General features: G+C 42.1%; 1 protein-coding gene across 12 annotated transcripts in view; it reads right to left on the bottom strand.

Moving 5' to 3' along the window:
• NFATC3 (nuclear factor of activated T cells 3) overlaps positions 1-16092 on the bottom strand; it is a 147855-nt gene extending 131763 nt beyond the window's left edge. For 9 of the 12 annotated variants that reach the window (XR_010131356.1, XR_004067628.3, XR_004067629.3 and 6 more), the window contains exon 1: positions 15656-16073. Coding sequence is in view for 8 of the 12 variants with exons in the window: in XM_031002771.3 (XP_030858631.1) it covers positions 15656-15758 (103 nt within the window). In the remaining 4 variants the exon portion in view is untranslated. Of the gene's footprint in view, positions 1-8189; positions 8413-15655 lie in introns of those variants that run through there. The other 3 variants (XM_031002767.3, XM_031002768.3, XM_055366221.2) reach the window with 3 other exon arrangements.
• Positions 16093-19920: the final 3828 nt, after the last annotated feature.

The raw sequence follows: 19920 nt of genomic DNA, 5'->3' as shown, positions 1-19920 counted from the left end.
CCAAATTACCCAACCATTACATTCTTAGGTATTTACCCAAGGGAAAGGGAAAGATGTGTCCATACAAAGACAATACATGAATATTCATCGCTGCTTTATTTGTAACAGCCAAAACCTGGAAACAATCCAAAAGTCCATCAACAGGTGAATGGATAAAATAAATTGTACTATACATACATAATGGCAACTACTCCCCAATAAAAACTAATGACCTACTGATACACTCAATAACATGGACATATCTCAAAATAGCAATGACAAGAAGTCAGCACCCAACCCCCGCAAAAAAAGAGTACATGCTTTACAATTCCACTTATATAAATGTTCTAGTGAGTTCAGCGGTTGTCTGGAAAAGGGAGAAAGGTGTATGGGAGGGAGTGATTACAGAGGCACACAAACAAACTTCTTTTGAGGGTCATGGATATGTTCACTATATTGAATCTGGTAAAAGTTTCATGGGTCTCTACATGTGTCAAAACTTAAACTGTGCACTTTAAATATGTTGTTTATTAAATGTCAATTTTACCTCAATAAAGCTGTTGAAATAGATAAAACCCTCTTCTACCTTGGCTTTCCCTACACCATTCTCTTGATTGTCTAATTTAACTCTGTGACAGCATCTTCTCAGACTTCTCCTCTCCTTGCCATCCTTGCAATACTGTTGTTTCCGGAGTCCTGTTCTCAGCCTCCTTTTCACATTATAATCCACACTCTCTTGCAGTGACTTCATCCATGCCCATGACTTCAACTATCATCAATATCTATAGACCAATAACTTTCAAATCTCTTTTGTGCAAGTTTCTCTTTTGAGCTCTACACTTATATTTCCAATTGCCTAATAAATCTACAGATGCTTCAAACTAGACATACACAAAACTGAACTCCTTTTTACTATATACTCTCATTGCACTTTATACTTTGCACTTTATATTTTCATGACACTAGTTACATTAATAATTACTAGACTGTGCACTTCATGAGGGCAAGGGCCATGTCTTGTTCACCACTATTTCCACAGATATTTTGTAATAGCACATTTTATTAAAATGAATCACCTTTCTCCCTCCCCACCTCCAAAGCTAATTCTCCTACCACAATTGACCCAAACTAGAAAAATAGAAATAATCCTGCCTCCTTCCCTTTCCTTACTCAATGGATACCAGGTCCTATTGATTTCTTTCCTGTAAATCTATCTGAGCACTATTCCCACTTTGTCGTCTTCACTGCTCTACCCTTATCATTTCTCAAATACATGTGTCCCCACCTCCATTCCTGTCTTCTTCAATCTATTACCCACAGTATAGTACAGTGATGGAGCTACAAATCTGACATTTCTGCCCAATTTGAAATCCTTCAATGGCTCCCTGCTGTCTTCAAACTAAAATCCAAACTCCTCAATACAGTATAATAGTCTGTCCCTCTCCAGCCACATCTGGACACGACAGAATCCTGATCTTCCACTTTCCAAATTAAAGGACCATGCTCTTTAACCTGTCTTTGGGTGTGATAATCAGCTGGCCTGAAATGTTATGTCCTCCCTTAACCACCTGGTGAACTAATCCCACTGGATTCTGCTCAACTGTACTCTTCTCTGACCTCTCTACTCAGAGTTAATCTGTGTCATTATATGCTCAGAGGCCCTTCTCCGTACCTCTGTTATATTAATATTGTTGTAGTCATTTATATGTCTACTCCAATAGACTGAATTATATTTAATTTGTATTACCAGTATTTGGCACATAGTAATACTGACACTTAACAAAACTTAATTAAAAGATTAATGATTTAGTACATTTACCCACTTAATGGAAGGGGACTTTCTTGAGGTCCCTTCCAGCTCAGCTACTCTAAGATCTCATACAATGTTCCCCTCTGGTTACTACTTTCTCTTCTTCTACATATTCTTCTATTTTATCCTTTAACAACAGCTAGTTTCTTTCAGATTAGCCTTCGAAAGAATGAAACAAAGCACTTTAAAAAGAATTTTTAGCGTGGGCATGGTGGCTCACACCTGTAATCCCAGTACATTGGGAGGCCAAGGTGGGAGGATTGCTCGAGCCCAGGAGTTTGAGACTGGCCTGGGCAACACAGAAAGACTCCGTCTCTATCAAAAACAATTTTTAAAAATTAGCTGGGCATGGTGGCAAGCACCTGTGGTTTGAGCTACTTGGGAGGCTGAGTTAAGACTGCTGTGATATGATTGAGCCACTGAACTCCAGCCTGGGCAACAAAGTGAGACCCTGTCTCAAAATAAATTTTAAGAAATAAAATAAAATAAGCATTTAAAAAACACTTTACTATCTCAATTTTGACAAATCAGATTTGACACTGTCTTTATGCTTCTGTATGTCTGCATAATCATCAGGTTCCACCTGAACCACACAACAAAAATGAATTTTGTGTCCCAGATCTCCCACCCATCAAGACACCAACCCCACTGTTATTAATCCAGGATCAACAGCCATACTTCTCTTTCTTGGCACCTCTATCAACTCCCATGCCCATCCCCAAGGACTCTGACAAAGCAAAAGAAAAAGCAAGTGCCAGAGAAAGTAACTGCACAACAAAAGTCAGGTTTACATTATAAAGTCCCTCAACTGGCTGGGCACAGGGGCTCATGCCTATAATCCCAGCACTTTGGGAGGCCGAGGCAGGCGGATCACCTGAGGTAGGGAGTTCAAGACCAGTGTGTCCAACATGGTGAAACCCTGTCTCTACTAAGAATACAAAAATTAGCCAGGCATGGTGACACACATCTGTAATCCCAGCTACTTGGGAGGCATGAGGCAGGAAAATCACTTGAACCTGGGAGGTGGAAGTTGCAGTGAGCAGAGATTGTGCCACTGTGCTCCAGCCTAGGTGACAGAGTGAGACTCTGTCTCAAAAAAAAAAAAAAAAAAAAAAAAATTAGCTGGGCATGTGGTGCACACCTGTAATCCCAGCTACTTCAGCTACTTGAGAGGCTGAGGCATCACAATCACCTGAACCCAGGAGGCAGAGGTTGCACTCCAGCCGGGGCAATAGAGTGAGATTCTCTCTCAAAAAAAAAAAATTTTTTTTAAGTCCCTCAATTGCTAGAATACTGTGGATAGTAAGCACAGACAATTCTTTTGGTTGACCCCCTCCCAGCATCCATTTTCTCTTTCTTCCTCCCTAACAGATTTTCTATCCTTCTATCCACTCCTCTCCCATGCAGCCTTGTGTTTTGGGGAAGCCAACCATATCCTCAGGCCAAGGCATAGGTCTGGTTGGCTAAGAATAATTCCACTCATCTTTACCAGTAACTAATTTAGGAAAGGGAATGTAACCCAGTTTTGGTCAATGAAACGCAAGGTTAAGTTTGCTGAAGGCTTCTGGAAAAGTCCTTCGTCACTCTTAAAAAGAAAAGAGCTGTGTGAAGCCAGCATCTGTGTCTCATTCCTTCCCCTCAGCAAATAACAATCCAAATATAACTATTTTGCATACATTTAAACTAGAAGATTAAGAGTATTTTACTATTTATTTCAAATAGTAATCAGATGATTAAAAAGTCAACAGAAGTGCTAAAACCATGATCAGCCAACATTTACTAGGTAACATGTATGACAAAAGAGCTTTCTTGCCTTTGCTCTCAAAGGGAGAGTTCTGGTGAAACTCAGAGACAACTGAGTATGTACAAAAGAGAGAGAAAATCCAAAAGAGTACTGATCTTGAGAGAGAAGAATAAATGGCAGATGGCAAATTGGTCAAAATATCAAGGAAAAAAATGTGTATCAGTCCTAGTGGCTATAGAAGGTAGTTCTTCTTGCATCCTAAATTCAATCAAATAAATAGTGCTCATTTTTTTTTTTGAACATGTGAAAGCAAAATGTTAACCTTGAAAAATGAAACTACCCTGACTATTGAGCATTTTTAAAATTCTGAATTTTTCCTCATTCAGGTTTAGGGCAATTTTGACGACAGATCTAAACACTTTAAACTTTAAAAGCCAAACAGCCTGCAAGATGACAAATCAGACCCTAATCAAGACAACATGGGCGGAGGGGGGGGCTGCCAAAGACAAAGGCCAGTTCCTCCTTAGAGTAAACTGCCTTAAAACCTAAAATGATATCACCTCTTGACCTCCAGATCCACAAAGCAGCAAAGAGAAAAGGCCCAAAAGAGCTAAATTTGGGCCTAGCACAGTTAGCGATATAGCGATACAGTACCCTCTATTGGTCTAACTGTATCACTGCTACCCTTTAAAATTTCCTAGAGCAGGCAGGAATAAGAAGCATCCCTCAAGTAGCTATTTTGAGCCCAAAGCAGAAAATCTAGTCACAGGAACACATGTAATTTGTAAGACATGACTCATATATGTTTGATTCCATATGCCCAACATGACCCTTGCTTTCACCATAGGAAAAACTGAGTATTTCTGTACTTAAACTCTTTCTGAGAATAGCAAGGCAAGAGGCAGGCATAGCAAAATTTGAGGTCAGAAAACCAAAGTTCAAATCCCAGCTAATTCCACTTTCTAGATGGCCAAATCCATCTGCATTTCTGTTTCCTCATGCGCTAAATGGAAATAATACCTCTCTGTAGGTTATCATGAGATAATGCACATAAAAACACCTTGCACATAATAGGTACTCAATAACACTGGATTAAATATTTATCTAATGTATCACAAACAAAAAGTTACAAAATGATCAAAATTACAGGTTGTGCAAAAAGAACTGCAGGATTTTTGTTGTTGTTGTTCTTGTTTTTAATCCACAAGAAGGAAATGTAGGATTTTCAAGCAAAAATTAAGCAACTTACTGGAGAAGACCAAAGGACTAGGAGTCAGAAGTCCTGGGTCTCTGTTTTGATATTAACCAGTTAAATGACCTTGGGCAGGTCAATTTGAGTCTCAATTTCCTCTCCTGTAAAATGGAAGGACTGAATTAGCTTGAAACTCTATGCTTTTTAGCAGTATCACACAATTAGCAACAGAAATGAATCTAGAATCCAGACCTAGCTCAGTACTACATCAAAATTATCTGTTAAGTTGTCTCACAAAAGAAAAAGTCTTTGGTGAACACGTTGACAGCAGATCAGGAAAATGGATGGAAGGAAAGGTTTCACACTGGGACTGAAAAGAGATGAATAAAGGTGATGAGCTTGATATCCGAAGTAACAGATATAAAATGGTGGAGCACAATGAAAAACTGTGAGGAAAGGCAGGTTACAGACAAAAAGGAGTGGGAATTGAAGATAACCTCAACTATGACTTTCAGAATTGAATTAGGAGAAAATACAAAGAGAAAACTATTAATACACAAATCCAAATGGAAGGAGACCAAGACTTTGGCCACAGGGCAGAGAGAAGGGGGGAAACAAAAGTCATTTTCAGGAAGTGGCAAAATTTACCAGCCAACTAACCCAATAAAAGGATAGCAATAAGCTAAGTCAATTTTTGAAGTTTAACATATTAAAGAACTACAGACGTGGGAAATATGGTTTGAATAATAAGAACAACTCGATGCACTAACAGTTTGTTTTTGTTTTTAAGAAACAGGGTATCCTTATGTTGTCCAGACTGGTCTAGAATCCCTAGGCTCAAGAGATACTTCCAAGTAGCTGGGACTACAGGCACAGGGCACTGCACCCAGCTTCGATGTACTAACAGTTTTAATCAGAACCATGAAACCATCTCCTAGAGCTCGGTTTTTCAAACTGAAGGTAGTAAGTGATCTATTAGTGAGCTGTGACAAATTTTATATGTAATGAAAATGTCAGAGTAATGCCATGCAGTAAAGCTAAACACTGTTTTACATGAAACATGTATCTCAGTTTGTGTGTATAAACATGTACATGTGTGTTGGGTTGAAACAAAATGTATTTCTTGCTCTGGCTCATGGTTAAGAGGTCTCAAAGGCCGGGTGCGGTAGCTCATGCCTGTTAATGCCATCACTTCAGGAGGCCAAGGCTGGGAGGATCGCTTGAATCCAGGAGTTTGAGACCACCTTGGGCAACATAGTGAGACCTCACCTCTACAAAAAATTTTAAAAATTAGCCAGGCATGGTGGCGCACCTGTGGTCCCAGCTACTCAAGAAACTGAAGTGGGTGGATCAATTGAGCCCAGGAGGTTGAGGCTGCAGTAAGCTGTGATCACAACACTGCACTCCAGCGTGGGCAACAGAGAAAGACCCTATCTCAAAAACAAAAAAAAAGTCCTCAGGTTGGGCGCAGCGGCTCACGCCTGTAATCCCAGCACTCTGGGAGGCCAAGGCGGGTGGATCGCCTGAGGTCGGGAGTTCGAGACCAGCCTGGTCAGCATGGTGAAACCCTGTCTCTAATAAAGATACAAAAATTAGCTGGGCTTGGTGGCAGGCGCCTGTAATCCCAGCTACTCAGGAAACTGAGGCAGGAGAATCGCTTGAACCCAGGAGGCGGAGGTTGCGGTAAGGCGGAGGTTGCGGTGAGCCAAGATCACGCCACTGCACTCCAGCCTGGGCAACAGAGCGAGACTGTCTCAAAAAAAAAAAAAAAAAAGTCCTCAAAACTTTGTATAATGGAAGTTTTCAAATATACCTAAAGTACAGAGTCTCCATATACCTATCATCTTGCCTCAACAACTTCTGACCATCTTTTTTCTTCAGTGTTATTTGAACTACCCTTACTGAAAGAAAGTGAAAACTATAAAGAAGTGTTGAGAGCAGAGGAGCTATCAAATTTCCTTAAACCTTTCATGTGCAATAAAAAATAAGTAAAATTTAGATTAAACTTTCTATATTTTCCCCAAAGATATCTTTTATGTAAAGGACAAGATTAAAACTTTATTATTTGGCCAGGCGCAGTGGCTCATGTCTGTAATCCCAGCATTATGGGAGGCCAAGCCAGGAGGATCATCTGAGGTTGGGAGTTTGAGACCAGCCTGACTAACATGGGGAAACCCTGCCTCTACTAAAAATACAAAATTAGCCGGGTGTGGTGGCGCATGCCTGTAATCCCAGCTACTCAGGAGGCTGAGGCAGGAGAATCGCTTGAACCCGGGAGGCAGAGGTTGCGGTGAGCCGAGATCCCACCACTGCACCCCAGCCTGGGCAACAAGAGCGAAACTCCGTCTCAAAAAAAACAAAAAACTGTAGTATTCAATATGATCTCACAAATGACAAGATGTAGAATACAAATTTCAGACCTTGTTTGTTCTAAAATGTTCACAAATAAAAAAAACTTATGTCTATTATTTTTGTGAGTTTCTACCAATTATTAAAAATGCAGATTAAAAATTAAAAATGTAGTCTTAAAATCATGAACAAGTTATCTAGCTTCTTTTCATCATGAATAAACTGAAAAGTTCATAGAAATGACAAACACTTAACATCAGACTGACAGATACAAGCAACATGATCAAACATTAAAGTTTTAAAAACAATTTCAAGCCCTTAAATCACTAGATAATAAATGGATTTTTCTAGCGTCATATAATTAGAAAATATTTTTAAAATGTTGAAGCACCTACTCAAAAGCATAAGATCAGTTTACTTCCTATTTATGTGCGCCACTAACTCACCCACCATCTCACTGTTAACACTACATAATCAAAGGGAGAAATGACTTTTGTAAATCAGACATATCATGCTAATTTTTATTTTCTGTTAATTTAAGCCAGTTTTTTTAAACTACACACAACAAATCCTATAGCCTTCACAATGCTATTTTTAAAAGTGAATATCTTTCCTATCCTAATCTAGTACCTTAAAGAATTTGAAGAGCTTTCGAATGTCATTTTTTAAAGTTTTTATTATGGAAATTTAAGAACGTATATAAAGAACAGAGAATATTATTGTGAACCCCCACATACCCATCATCTATCTTCAACAATTTCTGAATGTCACTTTTTTCTAAATGCCATTTTTAACAATTTTTACTGAAAGATTTTTTAAAGCAATACTGAAAAATATTTACATTTAAGTACAACTCACAGTCCATTAAAGTGTTCTAGTCAGTGATTACCTTGAGGAGAAAAAAATGCTTTTTAGAAACATTTTTACATTTAATACAAAGCAACCTACTGAAAAAGTTTTAGAAGAAAAGAATTAACCTGAATGTAATCCAATTTCAGAGGTCAAATAATCCTATTTTCTAATTAAACAGCAAAGCTGATGAAAATTAATAAATACAAAATTAACACAAAATATTAAGACACTGAAAAACATATTTTAAAATGCAAAACTCTCACCTGCTGCTGTAACATAAGACATTCTGAAACTGTACATTATGTAGGAAAATGACGGGCTGGGCGCGATGGCTCATGCCTGTAGTCTCAGCACTTTGGGAGGCCCAGACACGCAGATCACGAGGTCAGGAGATCGAGACCATCCTGGCTAACACGGTGAAACCCCGCCTCTACTAAAAATACAAAAAAAATTAGCTGGGCGTGGTGGCGGGTGCCGGTAGTCCCAGCTACTCGGGAGGCTGAGGCAGGAGAATGGCGTGAACCCAGGAGGTGGAGGTTGCACTGAGCCGAGATTGCGCCACTGCACTCCAGCCTGGGAGACAGAGCAAGACTCCATCTCAAAAAAAAAAAAAAAGAAAAGAAAAGAAAATGAAGCCTTCAGGTTACTTCTCTAGTATACCTGGGATGTTCAGGCTTTCATAGACTTGTAGTTCCTTTTTACACATATTTTTTTTTTTTTTTGAGACAGAGTTTCGCTCTTGTTGCCCATGCTGGAGTGCAATGGCGCGATCTAAGCTCACTGCAACCTCCGCCTCCCAGGTTCAAGTGATTCTCCTGCCTCAGCTTCCCGAGTAGCTGGGATTACAACAGGCATGCGCCACCACACCCGGCTAATTTTGTATTTTTAGTAGAGGCGGGGTTTCTCCATGTTGGTCAGGCTGGTCTCGAACTCCTGACCTCGTGATCCGCCTGCCTCAGCAACCCAAAGTGCTGGGATTACAGGCGTAAGCCACCATGCCCAGCCTTTTATTTATTTATTTTTTTTTTTTTGAGAGAGAGTTTTACTCTGTCCCCCAGGCTGGAGTGCAATGGTACCATCTGAGCTCACTGCAACCTCCACCTCCCAAGTTCAAGCAATTCTGCCTCAGTCTCCCAAGTAGCCGGGATTACAGCGCCTGCCACCACATCCAGCTGATTTTTTGTATTTTTAGTAAAGACGGGGTTTCATCATGTTGGCCAGGCTGGTCTCGAACTCCTGACCTCAGGTGATCCACCCGCCTCGGCCTCCCAAAGTGCTGGGATTACACAGGTGTGAGCCACCGCGCCCAGCCTCACACATGAATATTAACTAATATTAACTAGAACTGTCCCAAAGATTAAATTTCAGCTGTTGGTAAACTAGCAATTCATAGGCTGTTACTTAAATCTTAGAGCCCCAATTGCCAACAGGTGAAAGTCATACAATATAATTACGTAAACATTACTAGAAATGCCAAAATATATGCAGACCCACATTATGTTTGAGTTTAAATGATGGCTCTTAAAAAAGCTTGCTCTTGCTTGTGACTCTCCTAAGCCTCCCTGAACAAACTCACTCCTCTTAAATTCCACTGTTACTTGAACCTCATATGGCATGCCTGGGCAAATTTGATGACTTGGATATTGTTTTAGAAGCCAGGCCTACTGCCAAGTCTGCTGTGTCTACTCCCCTGACCCACCAGGACAGCTTTACACAACACCTTCCTTATTTATGTTACTGCTGTGAGCAAACTACTGCTTACTATCAAATGAGGCTCAACCTACTCAGGTTTCCTATCTTTTAAGAGCAATGTGACTGCCTTCACTATATTATGGCTTCTTCAACCTCACCTCTTATTTAAAACAAAACATTACCATACTGAATTATCTACTACTCAACTAGCAATAATGACGGGAAATCAGTGATACAACTCATTAACTTCTCTTAAAAGGTCCCCATTTTATATATCACTATTTATGACTTTCTCTGAAGAAAAAGTAATACTACATTTTCTCACCAAAAATGTCCTTATGATTCCATTTCATTTAAAAAATAAATATAGAGCAAACCTCAAAAGCAGAATTTGGACTATGCCTTCAATAAAAACAAATACAACTTTAGGCAAAGTTTACTGGTTGCCAAAGAAAGGCAAGTCATTATTATAAGTTGATTCTACAGCTTACTTTAAATTATTATCTTGAACGCTTAAGATACAGGCCTTACTTAACCCCCACAACTTCTTGGCTATGTATATAATACCCAAGTTTTAACTTTTATAACACCTAATAAAACTACTACAGTATTACTTCTACTAATAGTTAAGAATATATGCCAAAGTATCCTTTCTGGATTGGCAAATAGGAACACCTAAGAAAGTACAGGAATAGCTCTTGCAATGATGAATGTTTTTAACAAAAACATGACATTGAAATTTTTCCTCGATTTTTCCCCATACTTGCTGAAACACATTTTTTCACTAATCTAGACCACAAAATTCTGCCAGTTACCCCCAGAAGCATCCTTCAACATCAGGAAATGTGTCAAAGAAACAGAGTTGTATTCTTCCAAATGAAATGTTAAAATATTTATTATCGACTCACTCGTCTAATACATATTCTCACTACATTCAACTCTACAGAAAACGTTGGCCTAAGGTAAGAAAATAAAGCTACTAAGCATCCAAAACCTCCTTTACAGTTCCTAATGGGCTGTACAAACACACCATTAAATTTCTACAAGAAACCAACCAACTTCCTCCTTTTCATACTGATTTAAATATTCAATTATATACTTAAATGTTCGGCAAATCAACCAACTTTCACACTGTACTAAGAACTTAATTCAAGAAAGTGGAAAAATATAATTAAAAGTGTATTACTTTCAGTATTTGATAAAATATAAGAGGTAAGTAACATTTAAAAGACTAGAATTAAACAGATAAAAATGTCTTAAGACCAAATATTCTAACTCACGTAAGGTTTAAATTGCTGAATCTCTCATCTGCCCTAATCTCTTTTTTTCTTCTTTTTAAAATGCTACTGTTTGTAAATGCCCTACTATCTCTCAATGTTTTAATTTAGCACGTGGAGAAGGGTCTAGCAAAGAGAAGGAAGTAAAAACTAGCCTATTCGTGTGTGTGTGTGTGTGTGTGTGTTTTTAAAGAAATGTTGGGGGGGGGGGTGCGTGTTTAAAAAAATTTTAGTTACCACCACTTAAATAGGACCAGGACTGTGCTAAGTGCTTTAAATACATTATCTCATTTACACAAGATAAAACAAAAACCTTGACTAAAAATGATCAATAAAAACTGAAAAGTGAGAAAATAAAATTATCTAAGAGACAGTAAATTGGATCACATCTCCAAGCACTAAACAAAGTAAAAACATTGTAGATTAAATTCTAAGACAATTTCTAGGAATAGTTCCTCAACTTGACATATGAAAAAGTTGTGTATTAAAGGAATATCTGACAAAAATTACACATATCTTATCATCGAGTAAACTTCTTACAAAAATACATATTGTATCTAAGATATTTCTCCCCTTTGAAAAAACAGTAGTAGATAAGATACTACACATAGTATACAGCACATTCCTTCCAGTAACTCTCATTCAGGACTAGAAAGTCAATATTTAGTAATGAACCCTGAGAATGAAACTCTGAATTTGCAAAGTACAGATTATTATAACATCAAACTTAGAGATATACAATCACTACACTAAAATAGAGTACCAGAGGCTGCCCTTTATAATGGCAAACAATGTTAATGGAATACATTAAACATGTACCTATTTTAAATTTCCTATTTACTACTGAGGTATATCATCTATTTAGAGCTAGATATTAAGTAAAAGAATGTTAAAAAAAGTTTAGTTCATTTTTAACTGCAGAAATCAGAGATAGCACTGTCATCTTATATTTAAAAAAACAAGGTAGGCTGGTCTGATGGTAGAGAGTTATTATAATGTATTAACATTAGCGTCACTAAAGTTGGTATACAACCCCCCACTACTAAATGTGACTGTCTAAAAAAATAAATAAATAAGAAAGCTGAAGACTCTAGGGTCTTAAATTTTCTTTAATGGAAAAAAAATCTCAAAATACCCCGCAAACAGTAGTCTTAAAAAGTCAGTCGTCAGTCACAAATGTATACAACATACAACATTATTAAGCGTTATCAAGTCCATCTCACATCATCTAATTCGCACTTTAACAAGCTTGCTTAAGGACATTCACTAAATTCAGCCCTTGGCTTGTCCTCACTCTCTATCCACTTACCTCACTATTTTTCAAAAATCTTCTCACTGTATGGAAATTTAGTTGTGATACAAGTACTCCCAAACCTTCAGAGATGTAAAACCACTGCAGCCCCAAATTACCAAGATCTAATTTATGGAACTCATCAATAAAAGCCAAAGAACTGAAACAATTCTCGTCAATTTCCTCTACCACGAAAGAGCAGTGAGCAATGATTCAAAACTTAGGTGTTATTTATTCACTTATTTAACAAAATATTGGGGCTATGTGCAGTGGCTCACACCTGTAATCCCAGCATTTTGGGAAGCCAGCGCAGGAGAGCCCAGGAGTTCCAGACTAGCCTGGGCAACATAGTGAGACCTCCATCTCTATTTAAAAATATATATATTGGGCAGGGTGCGGTGGCCCATGCCTGTAATCCCACCACTTTGGGAGGCTGAGGCAGGAGGATCCCTTGAGGTCAGGAGTTCAAGACCAGCCTGGCCAACATGGTGAAACTCCGTCTCTACTAAAAACACAAAAGGTAGCCAGCTGTGGCAGCACACCACTGTAATCCCAACTACTCAGGAGGCAGAGGCGGGACAATCGCTTGAACCCCAGAGGTCGAGGCTGCAGTAAGCTGAAATCACGCCACTGCATCCCAGCCTGGGCGACAGGGCGAGACCCTGCCTCAAAAAAGAAAAAAAATATATAAAATATATAATAAACATTATATATAATATATAAAATATATATTATATACATTACATATATTATATATAATATATAAAATATATATTATATACATTACATATATTATATATAATTATATGCATTTTATGTATTATATATTGTATATGAGTATATAATGTATATAATACATTATATATTATACATGAAATATACATTATATATGTAAGTATATATGTATTATATATAATATATGTTATATATTATATATATAGTGCCTACTATGTAAAGGCACTGTGCTAGCTAGGCACTGATAATATAACTGAAAAAGATACAGACACTATCCCCGACCTCAAAGAACTTCCATTCCAGTGAGGAAGAGAATCCAAAAATAAGTTCGGCAAACACACTGATATAACCCAGCAAGGATCTGAATTATACTAACAATTTTATTCTTATTTTCCACTTTACTGCATATATTATCCTAAAATCATTTCAGTGAATCCACTTTGTTCCTTCAAACTACATACTCATAATTATGCTTAGTAAAATGAAAACTTATTTTGTGAACAAGTAATTCTGAAAACTTAGCTGTGGATATATAACACATCCTCAACAGAATTTCAAAATTAATTGCTATGTGTTCATAGCAGCACTATTCACAATAGCCAAAAGGTAGAAAAAGCCCAAATGTCCATCAATTGCTGAACAAATTGTGTTCCTTTATACACACACACGATGGAATATTATTCAGCCATAGAAAGGAATGAGGTAGTCCGATACAAAAGGTCACATATTATATTATCCTATTTATATAAAATATCTAGAAGAGGTACCATAGAGACAGATCCCAGACTGGTGGCTGCTAGGGGTTGGGAGGAGGGAAGGAAAAATATGGGGCAACTGTTTAATGGGTACTGAGTTTTCTTTTGGATGAAGAAAATGTTTTAGAAGTAGACAGAAGCAGTAGCTGCACAACACTGAATGCACTCAATTGTTCACTTTAAGAAGGTTTGTTTTTTCATATGTATTTTGCCTTAATATTAAAAAAACTTTAAAAAAATTACCTGCTTAAAATATTTTAAAGTGGACTTTATGTGACAAATATAACTGCTGATGTTTACCTTTTGAGATTTCAGTTATAAATCAAGTTACAGATAACTCCTTTTAGACCTATTTTAATATCAAAATGGCTTTTGCGTATGGTAAAGATCATTAAAAATTTTTTCATAGCTTTGAAATGTTATTCAGTATTTTGGTTGTATATACAATTCCTACTTATGTAGTCACACAATTCCTTTATTATTCATATGTTTGGTTAACACCCTTATCGATCATATATTTGTATATATGCTCTAATCAAGTTTGTGCCCAATAAAATTTGCTGACATCATCAACTGTTTATCTCTTTTACAATAAATACTCAAACAAGCTGTTTTTCTTTCAAGTCCCGATAATCTAGATACAATTCAATGCTACACTCTCCACAAATGCCACTTTTCCTGTTTCTTCCTCTACTATAAAATGCATCACCATTCACAGACTTCCTAGTAGTACAGTTATTACTCGGACTATGTGTCTCCTCCAACTATTTCCCAAACTCCTTGAGAAGCCTCAGTCCTCTGCCTCATCATAACACTACAGGGTCCGTAAGAGTGGTTCGACGTAACAGGTGCTCAAATTATGTTAATGGAATTGAAAATAAACGCAGCCAACACATAACTATTATAAATTATGTACTACAGTGAAAAAGACATCTAGCATATGAAGACTAAAAGGACCGATAAAATAAGTACCGCCTAGAGAATCCTCATGCCTCACGTTCAGGTATGTTTTTCAATGCAACTCTACAGAACAGTCTACTGAACATCAAATATGAACATTAAGAAATTCACCTCATACCAGGCAAGAAAAAATAGGGATTACTCTTATCCATTTCCTTTTTGAAGTTCGTATGCATATGTAACAGGGAAACTGAACTTAATGAACCACAGTATTAGGTCACAAAAGAGCTCTAAGTCCCCAGTCATCCTGTTTCTATTTCCTGATTGGTCTGACCTGCAAGCATGATGGTGCCCAGCTTTCCCAATTCAAGATTTCCTTTAAAATATCTTCCAAGGAGAGATTTTTCTTTAAATAAAAATCGACTTCTAGAACTTTCTAGGAAAATTATGAAAAAAGCAACCCACTATTAAAAAAAAAAAAATCTTCCGGAACACTTTATTCAAGTAAGGAAATCCAGTTTCCAGAAAAGTCCCGTTACAGTTACACTTCGAATTAATTGTGGGTCATAAACTTGCACGAGTGGACGTTAACTCGAAAGCATTACTCTTCTAGCAAAGTAGACTTAAAAAAACACGTGCCTGATTTTTAGAGGGGTCCTACCGTTGAAAAATAAGCATCTTTCAAACTAAAATTTCAAGAAACGACCTAGAATAGATGAAAAACCCAGTGCGCTAACAATTCACAGGGACAACATTTTCCTTGCAACACACTGGCAAAGCAGCGACAACCAGACGCCACTTGGGCAGCAGCCCGGACCCTGGGCCTCCAAACCCCGATCGTCCCGGAGTCGAGTTCCCCACTAGTTTGCTTCCAGCCAAGCCCGCCACCACTTCCACGTCGCAGCGACCCACACGCCTCCTCAGCGATTTAAATCCGTTTTTAACTCACCACACACACGCGCGCGCACACAAACACAGGGTTATCGGTCTCCGGTCATCCAAGGGAACAGGGAGGGACCAACAGATCCTGCGAGCGAGAAGCGGGGTCGCTCCACGGTCTCGCCTGGCCCGGCACCCACCTGCAGGCCGCGAGCCCGGGGGCGGCGGCGCCGGCGCCCCGTCCTCGCCAAAGACGAGTTTGAAGTCGAGCTCGTCGTGGGCGCCACAGTTTGCAGTAGTCATCGGCGTGGCCCAGAGTGCTGCAGCTCCTTCTCAGGCGGCGGCGGCGGCAGCGGCAAGCGGCGGCAGCAGCTCCTCAACGCCGCTTCATGCCGGGCCGCGCGGGCCAAGACGTCGCGACTCCACGGCAAACTTTCCGGGCGGGGCCCGCGACGCCGAGCGTTCCGTTCCGAAAGCTGGCCGCGCGCCGAGCAGTACCAGGACCCGCAACCGCCCGCCACCGGTGCCTAAGCCTCCACTGTCGCCTTAGCCAATGTTCCCCGCCCCCCCGGACAGTCGCCGGCACCGCCGCCGCGGGCGCGCTCTCGCGCCCTGCCGCGCGCCCGGCCCCACCCCCTACGCGCGCCCACCCTGCCTGGCTGCCGATTGGCCACTAACACGGCGAACAGGCGCCGGGCCCCGCCCCCTCACAGGCCTATCGCGTAACTCGGTCTCCGCGAGAAGGAAGTCACGTGAACACGCAGCGCACCCCTCCCCCTCCCCCCCCCGAAGAGCCCAGCTACCTCTCGGGAGTTGTAGTTTGGCCTGTATTCCCCCGGCGATTCCTTCTAAACCAGACAAGAGAAGGCCGTTAGCCTCTCTAATTGGATAGGGGACCACCACCGGCCAATGGGGAAGACCCTTCTCCTCATTGGGCGGAGCTCATGTCGAGGAAGGGGTGCTGAAGCACTGAGGTTCTGGGTTCGGTGATGTGGGGGCGCATCGTGTTACTCCTGATGGCTGGCTCTAGGGAAGGCATCAGGGCCCCGCAGAGTTACCTGGACGCCGCCCACATCCTCATCCCCCCACCTCAACTTTAATGGCTGAGTCTCCAGAGGGCAGGGACCGGACCGAGAGTCCAGCTAGGTTGGGGTGGAACCGAAGGAGACAGATTGCGCGACAAGTCCGGACTCTGAGCTCGCGGTCGCCGCAGGCCCACCCTCTGCGGGGCGGAGCTTTCGCCCCGGTGGCTGCGCCTTTGTCCCCACTAGCGGGCCCCCGCAGCTGCTCCCTTGACAGCATGCGCGTTTGAGGCCTCGGCGAAGCCCAATGGGCAGGGCCTGTCCCTTGCTGGAAGTTGAGTAGATTGAGCGGGAAAGCCCTTTGTGAGCTCGTGCCAATCACAGCTCTGTGCTCTCTGCATCCTGCGGCATAGCCATGAAAGCGGGAGGGATGGAGCCGCCCAAATTGGGTGGTTGGCAGTGGAGAGGAAGTGACACTGCCTAAAGAACAGTTTTCGTGATCTGCCCCTCCCGAGCAAGCTAGCCTTCCCGAGATGGCCCAAGACGCCTCCTCCTGGGGTCTGGGGTGAAGGCCGTCCTTGGGGACTGGGAGCCTGGCTTGTTTACCTAAGGCTCCGCTGTGGCGCAAGGTGGACAGGGACGTGAGAGAAGTGGGGTGACCGCCTCCCCTAGCTCCGTGCCCCGGGCATAGGGCCCACAGGGCATAGCATCCCTAGATGCGCGTTGCTGGAGGAACCCAGGGCGCTGTCAGAGGCTTGGGTGCAGGTGCGCCCAAAAATGCTGCCCTCTCAGAGGCTACAATAGGTTATTTTAAAAAAAAGAGAAAAGAAAAAAAAACAAATGCCGCTCTCACAAGGCCTACAGCACATTCCACACCGCCCACAAAGGCCAGTGGGAAGAGAGGGTAAAGGGAAGCTCTTTGCAGAGGTCTCAATGTCTGGACTGACACTTGAGCTACCAGGGAGCCCTAGAGGGAGCCAAACTAGACCTTGGGTCAGGAAGACAGGGAATGTCCAGGGCATCCAAGACGTTCATCTTGTATTGGTTCATTTCTGCCCAGTGTTTTGTACCGGTACCTGTGCTGTTCCTGGGGATTCAGAGATAAAGTCTCCCTTCAGGGGTAGGGGAGAGGGGACCAGCAAATCTATAATTACTGTACAAAGAGATGAGGGTTGTGCCAGGAGCTCAGAGACAGTTCATAAGCCTGCTAGCTGCAGGGCCTTGACAGGGGTTAGTAGGAACCGGAGTGACAGACAAGAAGTGAGCAAGTTTCATTCCAGGCAGAGAACAGATTTCCAAAGACTTGATAACCATAAAGTAACTTGCAGTGGGCAGAAGCCTAAGGTGGGGCCGGATGAGTGGGCAGAATGCTGCAGGCCACTGCAAAGTGTCTGGACTTTATCCTGACGGCAGTAGGGAGCAGTGGAAGGACTTAGAGCAGGGGATTTACATGGTCAGAATTCTGGATGGATCACTAGATTCAACTGGGACAGGGGTGAATGAAGTCAGAGGGAGAAGATAATGTGGTCAAGGAGAGGGAACAACTGGCATTAGATGGGTGGACTATCCTTCCCAATAACCTGTCCTGCCTGCAAATCTCCAACCTTGAAGGCCTGAGTGTGGAACTTGGGGCCCAAATGCCACATCAGCTCTAGAGCCCTCTGCCTCAGGCAGGTTGCTGGCCCACCTATTTGTACCACATGTAACAGGATCCTGATACAGTATAAGGTCCCAGAGGCTTGGCCAGCTCATCTGAAGTCCCTCCAGACATGACTTCACCTAAACCATGGGATCAGCCATAGTCAGACCAGACGGCAGGCAGGAGGGAGACCCTGGGCTGGTCAGCCCCTCCACTGGGAAGGGACCACAGAGAAGCTGTAGATGGCTTGAAAAATTCAACCACTCATCAAATGCTCAGCTATGCATCTGTGTTCCCAGCCACTGAGCACCTGGAGAACACTTAGAACAGATTACATTGTAGGGAGGGTTTCTGATCTCACCAAGGAATGGTGAGGGCTGGGACAGGGATGGGCACCAACTGCAGGAAGAGTCACCATGTGTGTAAGAAAGTCAGCAATGGCTGGGAACTCTGCAGCCTGTGAAGGGGCCTGACCACACATACACCGATATGTACATACTCTTTCAGCCCTTTGCCCCAGCTAGGGCCAGTATGTACCCCCATGAGCTCTTCTTCAGGCAGTTCCAAAGCTCCTGCAGGTCATCTGGGCCCACCTTCAGCCCTCTGAGAGCCCTGTGAAACCAGGAGGCCCACAGGACCAGTGCAGTAGGTGGAACCCCAGGGTGGACAAGGGCTATGTGGGTCACTGTACAACCACTCTCTCCTGTATGAATGCCACCCAAGACTGGGAATTAGGGAAAGCCATCATTATCATCAGCTGCCACAGGACTGTTCCCAAGCACCCATTGTTGAAGTTCTTCAGTGCCCTCTGAGCCATGGGATGGTACAGTTTAGCCTGCCCCAGTCCCTTGTTCCCCATTAGGCAAAACAGGAGCCTCTGAGGAAATTCAGAGTTTAGAAAAGTTCTTCCTCTCCATGCCAAACATCCCCCTCATCCCAAGCTCTGGTTTGATTCTTCTGTGCCTGCTCCCCAGACCCATGCCAAGGTAGCCACAGGGGACACAAGGACTGCCCTTGAGCAGCTCCCAATCTGGGAGGAGAGGATAAGACCAGCCAACTACAATCTCAGAAAGTTAGTTGCTGAAGTCAGCACAGGGTGCTGAGAAGACAGGGTCAGCACTTTGTCCTCAAATGCCAGGCTGAGGAGTTTGGACTTGGTCCAGAGAGCAGACTTAAGAGACCCGTGGAAGAGTTCTGAGCAGAGTAACCTGGAAGGACCCAAGTATCCAGAACTGAGGGTGGAAGAGATTCTTTGCACACAGCCCAGTCTTCTTGCTGTGGCCTTTGAGAGACCTGCCACCCTCGCCAGCCTTACTCATCCCTTCCTCTCATGCTCATATCAAAATCATTTGTCCCCCAAATGTGATGATCTAAGGGGAAATCCTCAATCAGGCTGGCTGGAATGGATGGATAAGTGTTGTGGCTACTAGCCCAGGGAGAGGTTTGGGAGTCTAAGTGGCCTAGTTTAAGGTGGACATGGTGAGAACAATGGGCAGAGCTTTCAGGCCTGACTGTCCCCCTCCACCCCCCAGTCAGTCCCATCCTTGGGCAGGTCACTTTGAGACCAGGAAAGGCAACACTGAGGTATGCTAAAGTGAGATCATTTGAGGATTAACATATCCAACCAGGATCTCTGCCAGACATCCTCAGTCACAGAATATATAGTAGACCCACCCCACCTTCCTCCCCTGTAAAGGATTCTCTCCCCAGTGCTTCCCAGGGTCCTCAAAGCCCCCACATTACAGCCTCTATCTTAATAGCAGACCTGAATCCCTGCCTCTCCTTCCCCAGAGCCCAGAAATGA

The sequence above is a fragment of the Gorilla gorilla genome, chromosome 18 (assembly GCF_029281585.2).
Source record: "Gorilla gorilla gorilla isolate KB3781 chromosome 18, NHGRI_mGorGor1-v2.1_pri, whole genome shotgun sequence".
NCBI classification, from domain to species: Eukaryota; Metazoa; Chordata; class Mammalia; order Primates; family Hominidae; genus Gorilla; species Gorilla gorilla.
This window is presented reverse-complemented; position numbering and strand designations above follow the sequence as displayed.